Source organism: Scyliorhinus torazame, chromosome 8 (assembly GCF_047496885.1).
Source record: "Scyliorhinus torazame isolate Kashiwa2021f chromosome 8, sScyTor2.1, whole genome shotgun sequence".
In the NCBI taxonomy this organism is placed as follows: Eukaryota; Metazoa; Chordata; class Chondrichthyes; order Carcharhiniformes; family Scyliorhinidae; genus Scyliorhinus; species Scyliorhinus torazame.
The window spans coordinates 161,395,262-161,412,951 of NC_092714.1; the positions used below are offsets into that span (position 1 = coordinate 161,395,262).

A 17,690-nucleotide genomic window follows, 5' to 3' on the forward strand; every position below is an offset into this window, starting at 1 on the left:
CAGCCCCTGATGAACGTGTGGTCCAAATATGTGAAGAAACTGCCAAAGATCCTCTACTGCAGCGTGTGACGCAACACCTCGCCCATGGCTGGCAAAAGGGGCAATGTCCCCAGTTCTTTAACGTTAAAGACGAGTTAACGGTTGTTGTGGGGATCTTTTTTAAACTAGATAGGATCATCGTTCCTCAAAACATGCAGGCTATGGTGCTGGGTCAAATCCATGAGGGTCACCTTGGGATCGAGAAATGCCGACGCGGAGCTCGGGGGGCGGTTTACTGGCCGGGCATTAACCAGGATATTGCCAACACGGTCCTCAACTGCACCACCTGCCAGAAGTTTCAACCGGCTCAGCCCAAGGAAACACTGCAACAGCACGAGATAATGACCTCTCCGTGGTCCAAGGTAGGGGTAGACCTCTTTCACGTCAAGGGGCGTGACTACGTGCTCTTGGTCGACTACTTCTCCAGTTACCCAGAAGTGGTGAAACTGTCCAACCTCACGTCGCAGGCAGTCATTAAAGCCTGCAAAGAAACATTTGCCAGGCATGGGATACCACTCACAGTAACGAGTGACAACGGTCCATGCTTCTATAGCCAAGAATGGTTGATTTTGCACAGTCCTACAACTTCCATCACGTCACCTCCAGTCCCCACTACCCGCAATCAAACGGCAAGGCCGAGAAAGGGGTCCATATTGTCAAGCGGTTATTGTGCAAGGCTGCAGACTCAGGCTCCGACTTCAACTTAGCGATGCTGGCATACAGGGCAACCCCTCTGTCGACTGGTTTGTCTCCGGCGCAGCTGCTCATGAATCGCACTCTGAGGACCACTGTTCCAGCCATCCATGTTCCAGACCTTGACCACCGCACGATGCTACAAAAAGTGCAGCGATCCCAGGACCAGCAGAAGGTCGCGTATGATGCTCATGCCACGGATCTGCCTGCACTGGCTCCATCCGATCATGTTCGCGTCCAGTTGCCTGAGGGCGGTTGGTCAGCCACAGCTGTTGTTGTCAAACAGGTCGCCCCTCGGTTTCATTGTTCGTATGGCTGACGGCTCCATTCAACGGCGCAACAGAAGGGCGTTGCGAAGAGTTCCAAGCCCACCACCTGACCGCAGTGCTCCGCCAGTTATCATGCTTCCTCCGGACGACCCCTGCCACGAGGCCACCGATCAGCCAGCGATCCCGACTGCCCACGCGACCACCGCAATGCCACAGATCCCACCTCTCCACGTGCCAGCGGCTCCTGATCTGCCTCTGCGGCGATCGACAAGAATTCGTCGCCCGCCACAAAGACTGAATCTATAGACTTAACTCTTGTAAAGTTTTGTTCAGTTTGCTCTGTATCTGCACTATCGACACCTTCCCATGTACACATGTTCATTCACTCACCACTTGTACATAGTCAGGCATGTATATACACCCGAAATTTATTTATTTTTAAACGGGGGGCGATTTCATAATATCCACTCATGTATATAATGAGATGCAGACAGGCAGTGATTGACACATAGGACGACCAGTAAACATACAACACAGAACAGCCAATCACCAGACAGTACACCACCACTATAAAACCACAGGGCATTAGGTTTCCCGCTCTCTCGGGACCCAGCCACTGAGCCAGTCAAGAGTCCACGAGCTAGCAAACACAAACACCATGCGGTAGCTAGTAAGTCTGGTCAAGCTAGTACGAGGTCATCAGTCAGATTAGTTGAGTGTCAACCCACAGCTGAATATGTACAGCAGTTCTCAAGTTGAATAAAACAGTGTTGGATCATCTCCTGTGTTAGATGTCTGTTTCTAACTTCAGTGCATCGAGTTGCAGTCCATGTCGAACCAACCTGCCAAACACATCAGAGCCAGCAATGAAGCAGACACCCTGATAGACTGGGACTGTGAAAGACTATTTGTGCAGGACTGCACCGCCTCAGTTTGAATTTGAGAGCTAATTCTCAGAAAGGAGGGGGCAAGAGCAGGAGAGCGCAGGACATGAGGAGGAAGGGGGAACAGGCATGCAGTGGTTCAAGTGGAGGTTAGGCCAACCACAGGAGGGACCACACTAGCGGGAAAGCCAATGGCAGGAGGTACGAGTGAAAGAGGGGCCATGGTGGATCTCACTGTCGGGGAGAGGATGCCTGACGATTGGGGGGGGGGGGGGGGGGGGGGGGGGAGGAGATTGGATTGGAGGAGAGGGTGTGGGGAAAGGATCTATGCTGGCTATGACGGATCGCACATGACAACAAGGAACACAAAGGCACCGCAAACAGCCACTTTGGTGGGTCCCCACACAAAGGGAAACCCTGGAGTGCAGGGGCTCACCCACATGGCATATACACAGATGGTAGCTATTTTGGGTGGCCACTGGACAAAGGGGAACCTGAAACACAGGTGCCCACGTTGACCGTGGACATTTTGCATGGCCACCGAACAAAAGGAAACCCCGGAGCGCATCCACAAGTTAAGTATGATTGATCCCGCAGGAGAGGGGGACAGAAACCCCCCCATCAGAATAGTCACCTGGATCATCAGGGGGACTTAACAACCCAGTGAAAAGATCCAGAGTGTTTGCTCACCTGAAAGGCTGACATAGTCTTCCTCCAAAAATCACAGCTGAGGGAGAAGGACCGACTGCGGGTAAGGAAGAGCTGGGTGGGATCTCATGCTATAGGATGAGAGCCAAGGTGGCCTCACTGCTCAATAAGAGGACAGTGTTTATTGCGATGAAGACGGTTACGTACCCAGGGGGACGTACGTAATGGTTAGCGGTATGTACGCTCCCAACTGGGACAACACAGAATTTATAAAGAAGACCATGGCGGAAATCCCTGACATAAACACTCACCATGGGGGAGCGGGGGAGCTTTAACTGTGTACAGAACCCACGGACAGGCGAACAAACCTTAATTCGGAAAAAAATATCTAACATGGCAAAAGAACTTGGCACGTTCATGGGACAGATGGGGCAGTGGATCCATGGATGTTCACACACCCAAGGGAGAACATAGAACATACAGTGCAGAAGGAGGCCAAGGTGACCCTCATGGATTTGACCCAGCGGGAACCTGGGACCCTGGCGCTGTGAAGACACAGTGCTAAGCACTTGTGCTACCATGCTGCCAGTTCTCCTTCTTCTCCCAGGTACACAAAGTATTTACCAGGATCAACTTCTTTGTAGTGGGAATTCGGTGCTTCCAGGGGTTATAAGAGCAGAGCAGTACTCCGTAATTCTGATCTCTGACCACGCTCCATACTACATGGATGTGAGGCTGGAGAAAGGCCAGCCTAGTGTCCCCCACGGAGATTGGGCACGGCCCTCCTTGCCGGTAAGGATTTCTGCGAAACAATATCACAGGCCATAGACGGATACACTACCAATAACCAAAACAGGGAGATCTCACCCCCCCCCACATTCTGGAGGCGCTGAAGGCTGTAATCAGAGGAGAGATTATCGCTTACAAAGTGGGCGGAGAAAGGGAAGAGGGGCAACAACTGATCGACTCCATACTGGAGGTGGACCGACGGTACCTCGCAGCCCAGATCTTAGAGCTTCTGGAGGCGAGGAAAAAGCTACGACTGGACTTAATGACCTCTACGACGGATTGGACATGCCAATCGTGTGGGAAGATGAGACAGAGCCTGAAGGTACCATTAGAATTGGCGGAAGTTATGGAGAGTATCAAACTCATGCACAGAACATAGAACAGTACAGCACAGGACAAGCCCTTCGGCCCTCGATGTTATGCCGAGCATTGTCCAAAACCAAGATCAAGCTATCCCACTCCCTGTCATTCTGGTATGCTCTATGTGCCTATCCAATAACCGCTTGAAAGTTCCTATAGTGTCCGACTCCACTGTCACAGTAGGCAGTCCATTCCACACCCTAACCACTCTCTGAGTAAAGAACCTGCCTCGGACATCTCTCCAATATCTCCCACCCTGAATCATATAGTTATGCCCCCTTGTAACAGCTACATCCACCCGAGGAAATAGTCTCTGAATGTCCACTCTATCTATCCCCCTCATTATCTTATAAACCTCTATTAAGTCACCTCTCATCCTCCTCCGCCCTAGCTCCCTCATCCTTTCCTCATAAGACCTATCCTGCAAACCAGGCAGCACCTTGGTAAATCTCCTTTGCAACCTTTCCAATGCTTCCACATCCTTCCGATAATGAGGTGACCAGAACTGCACACAATACTCCAAATGTGGTCTCACCAGGGTCATGTATAGTTGCAGCATAACCCCGCGGCTCTTAAACGCTAACACACTATAAGCCTTCTTCACGGCTCTATCCACTCGAGTGGCAACCTTCAGAGATCTGTGGAAATGAACCCCAAGATCTCTCTGTTCCTCCACATTCCTCAGAACCCTGCCATTGACCCTGTAATCCGCATTCAAATTCTTTCTACCAAACTGAATCACCTCGCACTTATCAGAGTTAAACTCCATCTGCCATTTTACGGCCCAGCTCTGCATCCTATCAATGTCTCTTTGCAGCCTACAACAGCCTTCCACCTCATCCACTACTCCACCAATCTTGGTGTCATCAGCAAATTTACTGACCCACCCTTATGCCCCCTCCTCCAAGTCATTGATAAAAATCGCAAATAACAGAGGACCCAGCACTGATCCCTGTGGTACACCGCTGGTAACTGGTCTCCAATCTGAAAATTTTCCATCCACCACCACCCTGTGATAGCCAGTTACTTACCCAATTGGCCAAATTTCCCTCTATCCCACACCTCCTTACTTTCTTCATGAGCCGACCATGGGGAACCTTATCAAACGCCTTACTCAAATATATGTATACGGCATCAACTGCTCTACCTTCATCTACACACTTAGTTACCTCCTCAAAGAATTCAATCAAATTTGTGAGGCAAGACCTACCCTTCACGAATCCGTGTTGACTATCCCGGATTAAGCTGCATCTTTCCAAATGGTCATAAATCCTATCCTTCAGGACCTTTTCCATTATCTTCTCGACCACCGATGCAGGTGGGGAAGGCGCCGGGGTCAGATGGATTCAGGCGGGCTTCTGCGAAAGATTTGCACCAGGACTAGCCCTGCACTTGGAGGGGATGTTCACAGATTTGCTGGTAAAGGGCTCCCTGCCACCAACACTGGCGCAAGCTTCAATATTGCTGAAACTCAGGAAAGGCAAAGACCTGACTGAATGTGGGTCCCACAGACCCATTTCGCTGCTCAATGTAGATGCGGAAATTATAACAAAAATCCTGCCCAGACAGCTGCGTACCAGAGGTGGTCGCAGAGGACCAAACAGGCTTTGTCAAGGGCAGGCAGCTAACATTCAAGATCAGGCGCCTACTGAAGGTGATAATGAACCCATCATGGGAGAGAACACTAGAAGTGATCATCTCCCTGGTTGCAAAAAAAGCCTGCGACAGAGTGGAGTGGAAGGTACTGGATCTGTTTGGGCGTGGATGTGGTTTCACCTCCTGGGTGAAACTTAATGCTCCCATGGCGAGCGTGCAGACAAACATCACCAGCTCTAAATACTTCCAGTTGCACAGAGGCACAAGGCAGGGTTGCCCGCTGTCCCCGCTGCTGTTCGCACTGGCAATCGAGCCACTGGCAATTGCCCTCATAACAGCAAAAAGCAGGAGAGGTATCCAGAGTGGGCAGAAAGCATTTAGTCTCACTCTCTGCGGATGACCTGCTCCTCTACATTTCTGATCCCCAAACCAGTATGGAAGGGATCATAAAGCTCTTGAAGGTGTTTGGAGCCTTCTCGGGCAACAAACGCAACTTGAGCAAAAGTGAAATCTTCCCAGTGAACCTGCAAGGAGAGGGACAGAGCTGGAGGGATTACCGTTCAAACAAGCACAAAACAAATTCTGCTCCCTGGGGATCCAAATTGCCCACGACTGGACGCGGATCCACAAATGGAACCTGACGAATCCAAAAACGAGATCCAAAAACGGGTCCTACAAAGGAAAAGAAATATGAGAGGCCTGGCCCTGCCAAACCTACAGTTCTACCACTGGTAGAACAGGGTGGCCACAGCAGCAAGAGTGAGGCGATGGGCGATGGAAGCAGAATGGGTGGAAGATGAAAGAGAGTTCCTGAATAGGGACATCCCTCCAGGCCCTCGTCACGTCAGCACTCCCATCCCGATCGACCAAACACTAAAAAGCCTAGTGGTAGCAGCCACATTCCAAACATGGTACCAGCTGAGACAACACTTCGGCCTGACTGAAATGTCCACCATGGCCCCCATCTGTAACAACCACAGGTTCACACCCGCAACAATCAATGTCACCATTAAAAGGTGGAGATAGGATGAGGGGACACCGACAGTTGATGACATGTGGAGACGACAAACTTAGCGACTTTTGGGGAACTCGCGGAGATGTTCCAGTTGCCCAAAGGGAACAAATTAAGGTACATACAAATCAAAAACCTCCTCCATAGGGAAACAACAACGGACCCACGGATGCCGAGACACTCACTGGTAGAGGAACTATTGAATGCGGGTGACTCAGGAAAAGGGAACTAAGTGACCTGTACGGACGACTGTTGGAGGTGATATGCTTCCCCTGGACGAGACGAGATAGAAATGGGAGGGAGAACTAAGCATTGAAGTAGGGGGCGGAAACTCTGGATTGAAGCACTAATCTGGGCGAACTCCACCTCCACATGCGCAGGGCTGAGCCTAGCACAGCTAAAGATGGTACACAGAGCACACCTAACCATAAACCGAATGAACCGGTTTTCCCCGGAGATGGGGACAAATGTGAACGGTGCCAGGGAGGCCCGGCCAACCACATCCACATGCTCTGGGCCTGCCCAAGACTTGTTGGGTTCTGGACAACCTATTTTGAGGCGAAGTCCAAGGCTGTGGGGGTGAGAGTGCAGCCAAGCCCAAGAGACATGGTCTTCGGGGTCTCAGAACAGCCAGAACTCTTCATTGGGGGGGCGGGGGGAGGGGGGGCAACTCCCTAATCACCCACCAAAGAATCCTGCTCAGCTGGCGATCGGCAGCACCACCTAAAGCTGCAGACTGGCATTCCAACCTGTCGGAATTACTTCAACTGGAGAAAATAAAGTTCATCATCCGAGGATCGGAAGAGGGCTTCCACAAGACGTGGAAACCATTCACCAACTTATTCCAAGACTTGCTCATAGCCAGCAACCAATAGAGGGGGAAGGAGGAGAAGGGAGGGGAAAAATCCCCAGAGGTGATGACGGGATACAGACAGCATAGCTGCAGAGGACGAGCCTGAGGACAAGAGGAGCAAAGGGAAGAACACCAGCATGCTGCATGATACACACCAGGGCTAACATTGGGAGCCCAATCAGGGGGAAACGGCCAGATAGGGTCCACAGCCACCAGGGGGGGCCATGTAAATAATCATAAGATTCTTTGTTTGAATATGTATATTTTCTCTTTCTGTTTTGGGAGCTCTGTAAATTTGTAAGCATTTACCTTTCAGTGATTGCCAGAATACGTAACATAAAAAGATGAAAATCAACAAAAACATTTCATTTTAAAAAAATGCATCGAATGATTTAATAACTTAAGGATTCATTTATACCTTGCCTCACAATATCCCCAGCCATCAGATCCAATGAATATAGTGTTTCCTTGTGCAGCTTCTGTCTTTCTATCTAATTCTAAAGCTTCTCCACCCAAGTCTGTAATTTTGTATTTTGTCTGTTCCACATTGATCTGATGATGTTATGATCTGATGATCCTGTAGCCATCTGGGATGGCCACTTACAAAGGATCTCAGAAAATATGGCCACCTGCAAAGGACCATGGGAAATATGGTCAACCCAGGACTCAGGCACTCAGAGCTTGTGTATATTGACAACTCAGATAACTAGACGCTATCGAAACCCCCAGCTACTTTGCATTCTAATGGCCCATTTCCCCAGAACAAAAGACCTGTACTCAGGTAATAGATACAGAAACAGACTCATCAGCGCCACACCCTTTGCTCAGGGAGGTCAAAAAACCAAGGTCAATGACCGCTCAGGACACGCCCCACCATCAAGGCACCCGCCCCTTTATGGGCCAAAATCGAAGACAGTAATCAAAGCCTGCCAAATTATTGGGTCCAAAGCTAAGGACCGCCCAAATGAGTGCAAAACCCCAGAAGGATAAAGAGACACACTGCCATGTGTTTGGTCTCTCTTGGCCCCGACCTACGCCTAAAACCAAGTGTAGCATCACGACCAGAAGACAAGTTCAAGACCAACGATCGCGACCAGGCGGATGAGCCCAGCAGAAACAAAGTCACTTCTCCAGCCACGCAAGATCCGAACAAAGGCCTTGTTCCTCTGCATAAAGCCATGTGCCTGAAGTTAAGTACAGGTTGTTGTAGTGTTCGGTGTAATTTAGCTTGTAGTGTTTTATGTTGCATGCCGAAGTAATTCTTGTGTGTAAATAAACTATCATTGAACTTGAACTAACTAACTGGTTGTTTTGTCTTTGATCGATATCCGGTAAAACCTTGTGGTGGTATCATTTGATACCTGGCGACTCTGAAAAGCAATATCATCGATAACTGCCATATCAGTATCCAGTTAAAAGATTAACATGATTGGCGTCTCCGGTGCCGATTGGCAACACCCGATTATCTGAGTTTACAACGATCCTCTTCTCCGCTACTGTCCACAAGCAACAGGCCAAGTGAGAACTCCAGCTCAGGCCCCCGGCCGTGGTCCATTGTGGCTCCCTCCCACTGCTTCTTACCCCAGTCTCTGCTTCGTTAACCAACTGCCCTGGGTCTCCCCCCTCCCTCAATACCCTCTGTAGTCTGGGCTGTTGGGGAATCAACAAGCCTTGCACAAAGTTGGGGAACATAAACAGTAATCAAGGGTTTGGGGAATGGTACGGGTGTTAGGTACAGACAAACCATAATGAACGCAAAGCAATCAGAGACCCAGTTAGAGCCGAAAAGTAGGGGATTTGGGCGGGGGGAGGGGCGCCGCGGAGGGCTCGGGGGCGCCGCGGAGGGCTCGGGGGCGCCGCGGAGGGCTCGGGGGCGCCGCGGAGGGCTCGGGGGCGCCGCGGAGGGCTCGGGGGCGCCGCGGAGGGCTCGGGGGCGCCGCGGAGGGCTCGGGGGCGCCGCGGAGGGCTCGGGGGCGCCGCGGAGGGCTCGGGGGCGCCGCGGAGGGCTCGGGGGCGCCGCGGAGGGCTCGGGGGCGCCGCGGAGGGCTCGGGGGCGCCGCGGAGGGCTCGGGGGCGCCGCGGAGGGCTCGGGGGCGCCGCGGAGGGCTCGGGGGCGCCGCGGAGGGCTCGGGGGCGCCGCGAGGCTAAGGAAAGGTGGGTAGGGTCCAGGGTTGGGGAAAGGGAGTCACGGGTGTGGGGTACGTGCTTACCTTGGCAGGAACTCCTGGTTATGATCCTGACGTGCTGTACACCAGACTGTGTGGGCGGCAGGCTGGCTTCACTCCTGCGACACTGAAAGCAGCTCAGCAGAAGCACATTGAGTACAATAAGCAGCAAGAGCCAGTCATAGAACAGAGATCAGTGATCCCGCAGCAACACCCACACATCCATTCACAGCCACTGACTACATGCTAAGCTTCAGCATTACTGGCTCAGTCACTCAACCATGCCAGAGACCTGCCTCTCTCACTCTCATTGTTGCCCACTCGTTCAGGGAATGCCGCAACTATGCCTGCACAATACATCTCTACAATACATTAATTATTCAACTACCCAAAGAATGGGTGATGCTCAACAGCGACTGAGCTTCAATTCCCAGCACCCAGACATCGCAGAGCACCAAACATTCACCAACCATCAGTTAGTGCTGAGGGGCTTTTATTTCTGTTGCAAATCTGCTTGTTATCACTCTAGGCGTCTGTTTATTTAAATACTGCTGTACCTGTCCCGGGGGTGTTTGATGGGACTGTACAGACAGAGCTTTACTCTGTATCCAACCCCATGTTGTACCTGTCCTGGGAGTGTTTGATGGGGACAGTACAGAGGGAGCTTTACTCTGTATCTAACCACGTGCTGTACCTGTCCCGGGAGTGTTTGATGGGGACAGTGGAGAGGGAGCTTTACTCTGTATCCAACCCAGTGCTGTACCTGTCCTGGGAGTGTTTGATGGGGACAGTGTAGAGGGAACTTCATTCTGTATCTAACCACATGCTGTACCTGTCCCGGGAGTGTTTGATGGGGATAGTGTAGAGGGAACTTTACTCTGTATCTAACCACATGCTGTACCTGTCCTGGGATAGCACGGGTCAGTCTGTGTGAATGGAGTCTACCCTGGGAATGAGCCTGACAAGGTTAAACTCAGATCAATGTTACTTACCCCATCGCCAATGATGCAGTTTCACACCCACAGCGTACAGAGCGATGGTCACCAGGACAGCTGCTATGAGAAAGATGCCCATGCCAACAGGGCTGAGAACCTCCATAATGGGGTAGACCCAGATTGCTGACCTGTGACGAATCCAGAATACCCTGAAACCAGGAAAAGACAGCAGAGCCCACACGGAGATTAGCATCCCTCTCTCTATACTCTCTGCCTAGAATCCTCATGTTCGGGACTCAAGAGAAATCGTAAATATATTACACAGCTTATATCAGTGATGAAGGTTCACGTGACAGTGGATAAAGCTGAAAGACGGATCCATGTAAAACTTTGTGTTCAACCTTGTCCTGTACGTAGTCGATAGAATGCACGGTATAAGTTCATCAATAGGCTGAATCAAGCAGAAAGGGGGCGATGCGGGGCGGGGGGAAGAGAGGGCGCCACGTGCAGGGCAAGCCAGGAGACACCGCAGGTGGGGGGGGCAACCAGGGTGCACCGCGGGTCGGGTGGGGGGGTGCAGCCAGAGGGCGAGAAAGAAATACGTGTGAGAGAGGATACTGTGTGCATACACCAAGTGTGAAGGAGGAAGTGAGAAATGAGAATGCGAGAGAGAAAAAGAGAGGAGACTGCTGTGTGTGCGCGTTGAGAGACAGAGAAAGAGAGAGGGGTGAGAATGCAAGAGAGAGGCGGCTTTGGGTGTGCACAGACTGAATGTGAGAGGAGACTGTGTGCACAGAGTATGGCAGAGAGAGACAGGTGGAATGTTTGAGAGAGTAGACTGTGCGACAGAGAGAGTGAAATGAGAATGTGAGAGCGCAAGAAGACTGCGTGCGTGGGTGAGATGAGAATGAGTGTGAAAGAGAAGACTGTGTACACAGAGAAAGTGAGAGAGTGGGAGAGGTTGAGAATGTGTTTTTTGCAATATATCTTTTTTTTTAATATATTTTATTCAAGTTTTTTGGCCAAACATAACAATACGTAGTGTTTCTTTTACACAGCAATAAAGCAATATAAATAATCGTGGCCAGTTTTAAACAAATAAATAATATATAAACAAAAACAAAAAACAAAACTAAATGGCAACTGCCTTGTCCAAAATAAATACTCTCCAAAAATACAGTCCAGCAATCCAATATACAATTACATATACCAAATACCTATACATATACAATAACATCCCTGAGAGTCCGTCCGATTCTCTCCCCCCCCCCCCCCCCCCGGGTTGCTGCTGTTATCTACTTCTTTTCCATTCCCTCTATCTTTCTGTGAGGTAGTCGACGAACGGTTGCCACCGCCTGGTGAACCCCTGAGCCGAACCCCTTAACACGAACTTAATCCGTTCTAACTTTATGAACCCTGCCATATCGTTTATCGAGGTCCCCGGGGTTTGGCTTCCTTCCACATTAACAATATCCTGCGCCGGGCTACAAGGGACGCAAAGGCCAACACGTCAGCCTCTCTCGCCTCCTGCACTCCCGGCTCTTCTGCAACCCCAAATATAGCCAACCGCCAGCTTGGTTCGACCCGGACCCCCACAACCTTCGAAAGCACCTTTGCCACCCCCACCCAGAACCCCTGTAGTGCCGGGCATGACCAGAACATGTGGGTGTGATTCGCTGGGCCTCTCGAGCATCTCGCACACCTATCCTCTACCCCCAAAAATTTACTAAGCCGTGCTCCAGTCATATGTGCCCTGTGTAGCACCTTAAATTGTATCAGGCTTAGCCTGGCACACGAGGACGATGAGTTTACCCTACGTAGGGCATCAGCCCACAGCCCCTCCTCAATCTCCTCCCCCAGTTCTTCTTCCCATTTCCCTTTCAGCTCATCTACCATGATCTCCCCCTCGTCCCTCATCTCCCTGTATATATCCGCCACTTTACCGTCCCCCACCCATGTCTCTGAGATTTTGCAATATATCTTTAATGTTGCGTCAAACCATATCTTTCCAAAATTTACTTATTGGCCCCTTGAGTGAGAAAAAATTGTAATGTGACCACCTCCAAGTGAAAAGGCAGGCACGGTAGCATTGTGGATAGCACAATTGCTTCACAGCTCCAGGGTCCCAGGTTCAATGCCAGCTTGGGTCACTGTCCGTGCGGAGTCTGCACATCCTCCCCGTGTGTGCATGGTTTTCCTCCGGGTGCTCCGGTTTCCTCCCACAGTCCAAAAATGTGCAGGTTAGGTGGATTGGCCATGATAAATTGCCCTTAGTGTCCAGAATTGCCATAAGGGGTGGGGTTACTAGGTTATGGGGATAGGGTAGAGGTGTTGACCTTGGGTAGGGTGCTCTTTCCAAGAGCCGATGCAGGCTTGATGGGCCGAATGGCCTCCTTCTGCACTGTAAATTCTATTAAAAAAAAATGTTTTAAGCCTGCTTTTGACTAAACACCAGCAATTTTCAACCTGTAACTGCCTCAACAAACCAACAAGAATCCTTCATGCCCACAATGTTTTCAACCACCATCTGAACAAGCATAAAGTGGTCTATTCCTGTTTCCACATCTCTTCCTGGTCTGGAACAGGAGAGGACAGAGAGAGTGAGAGAAAACAACCACTTGGTCAGAGTCCAACTGCTGTACCCACTCCCTGGCCCCAAACCACTGCGACCACAATACCAGTATCCCCACAACTATTAGCTGGCATGCTGGCCTGATCCCATTGGAACTCGCTTGAAGTTGGCAACCAAGAGAAACTCACCACAGTAAGTAGGAGCAGCAAAAACTGATGAGTACGGCCATGCCTCCCTTGTGACTGGGCCAACGATGTGGCACCAGGATCAGTTCCAACATCAGCAGCAGCAACACCACAGAGTGCTGGAGAGAAAAATGTAGAATCAGGTAACACTGAGTCAGGATCAGGAGACAGCATGTGGGAGGGGGTGCCAGGGTAGAAGTGAGAGGGTGTTCGGGGGGGGGGGGTATGATGAGGAAAGGGAGTGGGGGCAGGATGCAAAGGCAAAGGGTGCAAGGGCATGTCAAGTGTGGGGGGGGGGCGCACAGAGAGCAAGGGCAATTCCTGGAAGTGAAACACAGAAATTACCAACACTTTTTCCAAGTCACACTGCAAACAATGAGGGAGAGGAACTGTGATTCAAAATGGCGCGACGGAGTCCTCCAAACACACAATACTCACCATGGCGTGATTCATCCAAGTGGGGATGATCTGGTCGAGAATCTTTGGGTAAACAAGCTCTCGGTCAAAGGCATAAAGGAGCCAGAAACTCACAACAACAAACTGGAAGAAAAGAAAATGGTCAACTTGCCAACTCCAACCAGATACCTTTGGTCCAACTTTGACCCCGGGGTGACCCCTGGACCTGAACCCTGGATCCAAACCACAGGACGACCCCAGAATGACCCACTGTCACGACCCTGCCCCCCCCCCCCCCCGGGCCTCATCCTGAGATCCAGGGCCCCAACACTGAGACTACCAGACCGACCCCGACTCTGGAACTCAACCCCGGACCCATGTGGATTTTTGTCGATGGTGAATACTTACAAAGCCGATGGGGAAAGCAAGAGCTGCGAAAAGCCAGTCTTGGAGAGCACTGATCCTCAGGCACAATCGCTGCACACGTTTACCATGCTGAGGGAGGAGCCACACCAGGTCTGTGAGGACACACACTCCAAAATATGTGGTCTGCAGAATCTAGAGAGAAAATATCAATCAGCTTCACCAGCATTTTACATGAGACAAGGGGTCTAGCTAACAATAATCTGATGGTGCAGAGAAAGGGGAGAGTTGTGAGGCCAAGGGGAATAGAAACAAAGAACAATACAGCACAGGAACAGGCCCTTTGGCCCTCCAAGCCTGCGCTGATCACGTGTCCTATCTTGACCAACCGCCTGTATCCTTCAAACCCTGTCTGTTCATGTGCCTACATCGATACATAGAAGAGCAGGAGGTGGTCTTTTGGCCCTTCGAACCTGCTCCGCTATTTATTACAATCATGGCTGATCATCCAACTAAATAGCCTAATCCTGCTTTCTCCCCAAGTGCTATATCTAGCCACCTCTTGACCCCTGGTTCATCCATCATTGGTAACATCTTCCCTGCTTCTACCCTGTCTAGTCCCGTTAGAATTTAATAAGTCTCTATGAGATCCCCCCTCATTCTTCTGAACTCCAGCCAGAACAATCCTGACTACCAGTCAATCTCTCCTCATATGACAGTCCCACCATCCCTGGAATCAGTCTCGTAAACCTTCGCTGCACTCCCTCGAGAGCAAGATCATCCTTCCTCAGAAAAGGAGACCAAAACATACACAATATTCTAGGTGTGGCCTCACCAATGCCCAGTATAATTGCAGCAACACATCCCTGCTTCTGTACTCGAAACCTGTCGCAATGAAGGCCAACATACCATTAGCCTTCTTTACCACTTGCTGCACCTGCATGCTTACCTTCAGCGGCTGGTGCACAAGGACTCCCAGGTCCCGCTGCACACTCCCCTCTCCCAATTCACAATCATTCAGGTAGTAATCTGCATTCCTGTTTTTGCTCCAAAGTGAATAACCGCACACTTATTCAAATTACACTGCATCTGCCATTGATTTGCCCACTCGCCCAACCTGTCCAGATCTTGCTGTAGGATCCCTGCATCGTCACAATTCACCCTCCCACCTAATTTGGTATCATCTGCAAACTTTGAGACGTTACATTTTGTTCCTTCATCCAAATTATTAATATATATTGTGAATAGCTGGGGTCCCAGCACCGATCCGTGTGGCACCCCACTAGTTACTGCCTGCCAATTTGAAAAGGATCCATTAATTTCTACTCTTCATTTCCGCTCTGCCAACCAGTTTTCTCTCCACCGCAATACATTTTCCCCAATCCCATGCGCTTTAATTTTGCACGATAATCTCATGCGGGACTTTGTCAAACGCCTTCTGAAAGTCCAAATATACCAAATCAACTGGCTTCCCCTTGTCAACTGTACTGGGTGCATCTTGAAATAATTCCAACAGATTTGTCAAGCATGATTTCCCTTCATAAATCCATGCTGACTCTGGCTGATCCTGCCATTGCTTTCTAAATGTTCCACTATCAAGTCCTTGATAATGGATTCAAGAATTTTCCCCCCAACGTTGTTAGACTTACTGGTCTATAATTCCCTGCTTTCACTCTACCTCCCTTTTTGAATATTGGAAAGACGCGAGCTACCATCCAAACTGCAGGGACTGTTCCAGTCTCTAGAATCCCAGAAGATGGGCGGCACGGTAGCACAGTGGTTAGCACAGTTGCTCCACAGCTCCAGGGTCCCAGGTTCGATTCCCGGCTTGGGTCACTGTCTGTGCGGTGTCTGCACATTCTCCCAGTGTCCGCGTGGGTTTCCTCCGGGCGCTCCGGTTTCCTCCCACAATCCAAAGATATGCGGGTTAGGTGGATTAGCCATGTTAAATTCCCCTTAGTGTCCAAAAAGGTTAGGTGGGGTTACTGGGATAGGGTGGAAGCATGGGCTTAAGTGGGGTGCTCTTTCCAAGGGCCTGTGCAGACTCGATGGGCCGACTGACCTCCTTCTGCACTGTAAAATTCTATGACCACCAATGCATCCACTATTTCCAGAGCCACCCCCCCTTAAGCACTCTGGGATGCAAATTCTCAGGCCCTGGGGATTTATCCGCCTTCAATCCCATCAATTTTCCCAGCACCATTTCTCTACTAAGGCTGATCTCCCTCAGTTCTTCCCTCGCACTAAACCCTTCATTCTCCAATATCCAGATAAGTCTTAAAGGTCACTAACGCCTCTGCCTCAACCACCTCACTTGGCAATGCATTCCACCACCGCCCACTGTGTAAAAAACTTCCCCCGCACATCTCCACTGAACCTATCCCCCCCCACCCCCCACCTCACCTTTAGCTTGTGCCCCCTTGTAATTTACAATTCCGCCCTGGGGAAAAGTCTCCAAATGTTCACCCTATCTATACCCCTAACAATTTTATAAACTTCTATCAGGTAGGATTCTGGGAAAGTCAGGATGTCCATTCGGATTGTGGTTCAGTGAGCCACCCGATGTGGAGAGGGAGGACCTCCTTATGAACCTGATCCTGGGTCTGGTGTTGCTAACTTTTGGTTGGCTCAATTGGCTCTGTTTTATAACCTTTGCTCTAGAGTCGCCAGGTATCTTTATACCGCCACGAGGTGCAAGCTCAAGTAATGATCAATAACTCAACACACCAATCAGTAAGATTCACATCAAAACACATGTATTATACACAGTAAATCACTACTCATACATAAACTCTACTTTCTAGGCTATTCTTATCACTAAAAGGCCTATGCTTAGCTTCGGACTGGCCCACCAGGTCAGGGGAACAAATGGCCTTTCGTTCAGGTCCTGAGTCTGCAGGATTCAAAAGCTGGTATGGACTGGCAGCTAGGAGCGCCTATCTCGTAGCGAGCGTTGACTGGAGACTTACTTGGTTGATGCGGCAGCTTGGACAGGTCACTCTCACTGGTTGATTCAAGTTGCTGAGTGACCCTGCCAAAGAAGAACAATTTGAACTTGGGGGCTTTACTTTATAGTCCCCAGGGGCTTCCCGCCCTTCGGGGCGGACCCCGTACCTGGTTCCAAGTGATTGGACTACTTTCCGATCACTTGGATCGATTTCTCCAATGCTGGAGTGGTTCCCTGATCGCTGGGCGGTCCCCAAGTGTCTGTTGGCCTCCCTTTGTCTTGGCTCCTGCTGGCGCCGAGGAGTCTGGCTTGGCTTTATTCACCTTAACTGTTGCGATTGTGCCCTGGAATCGCTCATTACTATGCAGATGGTTGCTGCATTACTATGCAGATGGCTGCTGGTTTCAGTGCTGTCTGGTTCCTTACAGGTTTCAATACACATGATTTCTGTATTTGCTAGTCTTTGCCTGTGTTGGCTGAAATTCCCTTCAGCCTTTGCGGTTCTCCATTTTAAGTCGGGAAGTGGCCAACTCAGGTGGCTACACTGGCCAAACTTAGCATAAACAAGTCCAGACAGCGAGCGACCGAGGGAATTATCCAACATGACTGTCTACCCCACTCCTGCGGTTACATTTGTGGCCGGGTGTCCCCGAGAGGGAGCATGCAATGTCCATGGGTACCATCGAGGCTTTCCATGGCAGCTGGGTCCCACAGGGCCTGGGGTGCTTTATCAGCCCTTTTAATCACGTTTTAGTTTGATGTTTTATTTTCATTTCCGGTTTGTCTTTTTTAATGGTAGTATCCCTTTAAGGGGTAGCCCAACCGTGAGACTGCCTGTGAACGACTTGTATTTGTGAAGTACAGAATTGGACTGTCTCGGCCGCCTCTCCGATTGCTGGAGGAATAAAGACCTTGGAACACTGAGATAAGTGTGACAAACATTATGCAAACATATCATGCTCTCGTGAAAGATACAATATGGGT

At 50.3% G+C, this 17,690-nt stretch overlaps 1 protein-coding gene across 5 annotated transcripts in view; it reads right to left on the bottom strand.

Moving 5' to 3' along the window:
* LOC140428232 (androgen-induced gene 1 protein-like) overlaps positions 1-17,690 on the bottom strand; it is a 119,037-nt gene that overhangs the window by 61,405 nt on the left and 39,942 nt on the right. For 4 of the 5 annotated variants that reach the window (XM_072514482.1, XM_072514480.1, XM_072514481.1 and 1 more), the window contains exons 2-5: positions 13,805-13,954; positions 13,439-13,540; positions 13,004-13,119; positions 10,301-10,452 (exon numbers count right to left, since the gene is read on the bottom strand). In XM_072514482.1, the coding sequence (XP_072370583.1) occupies positions 10,301-10,452; positions 13,004-13,119; positions 13,439-13,540; positions 13,805-13,954 (520 nt within the window). Of the gene's footprint in view, positions 1-9,353; positions 9,436-10,300; positions 10,453-13,003; positions 13,120-13,438; positions 13,541-13,804; positions 13,955-17,690 lie in introns of all 5 variants that reach the window. The other variant, XR_011948735.1, reaches the window with a different exon arrangement.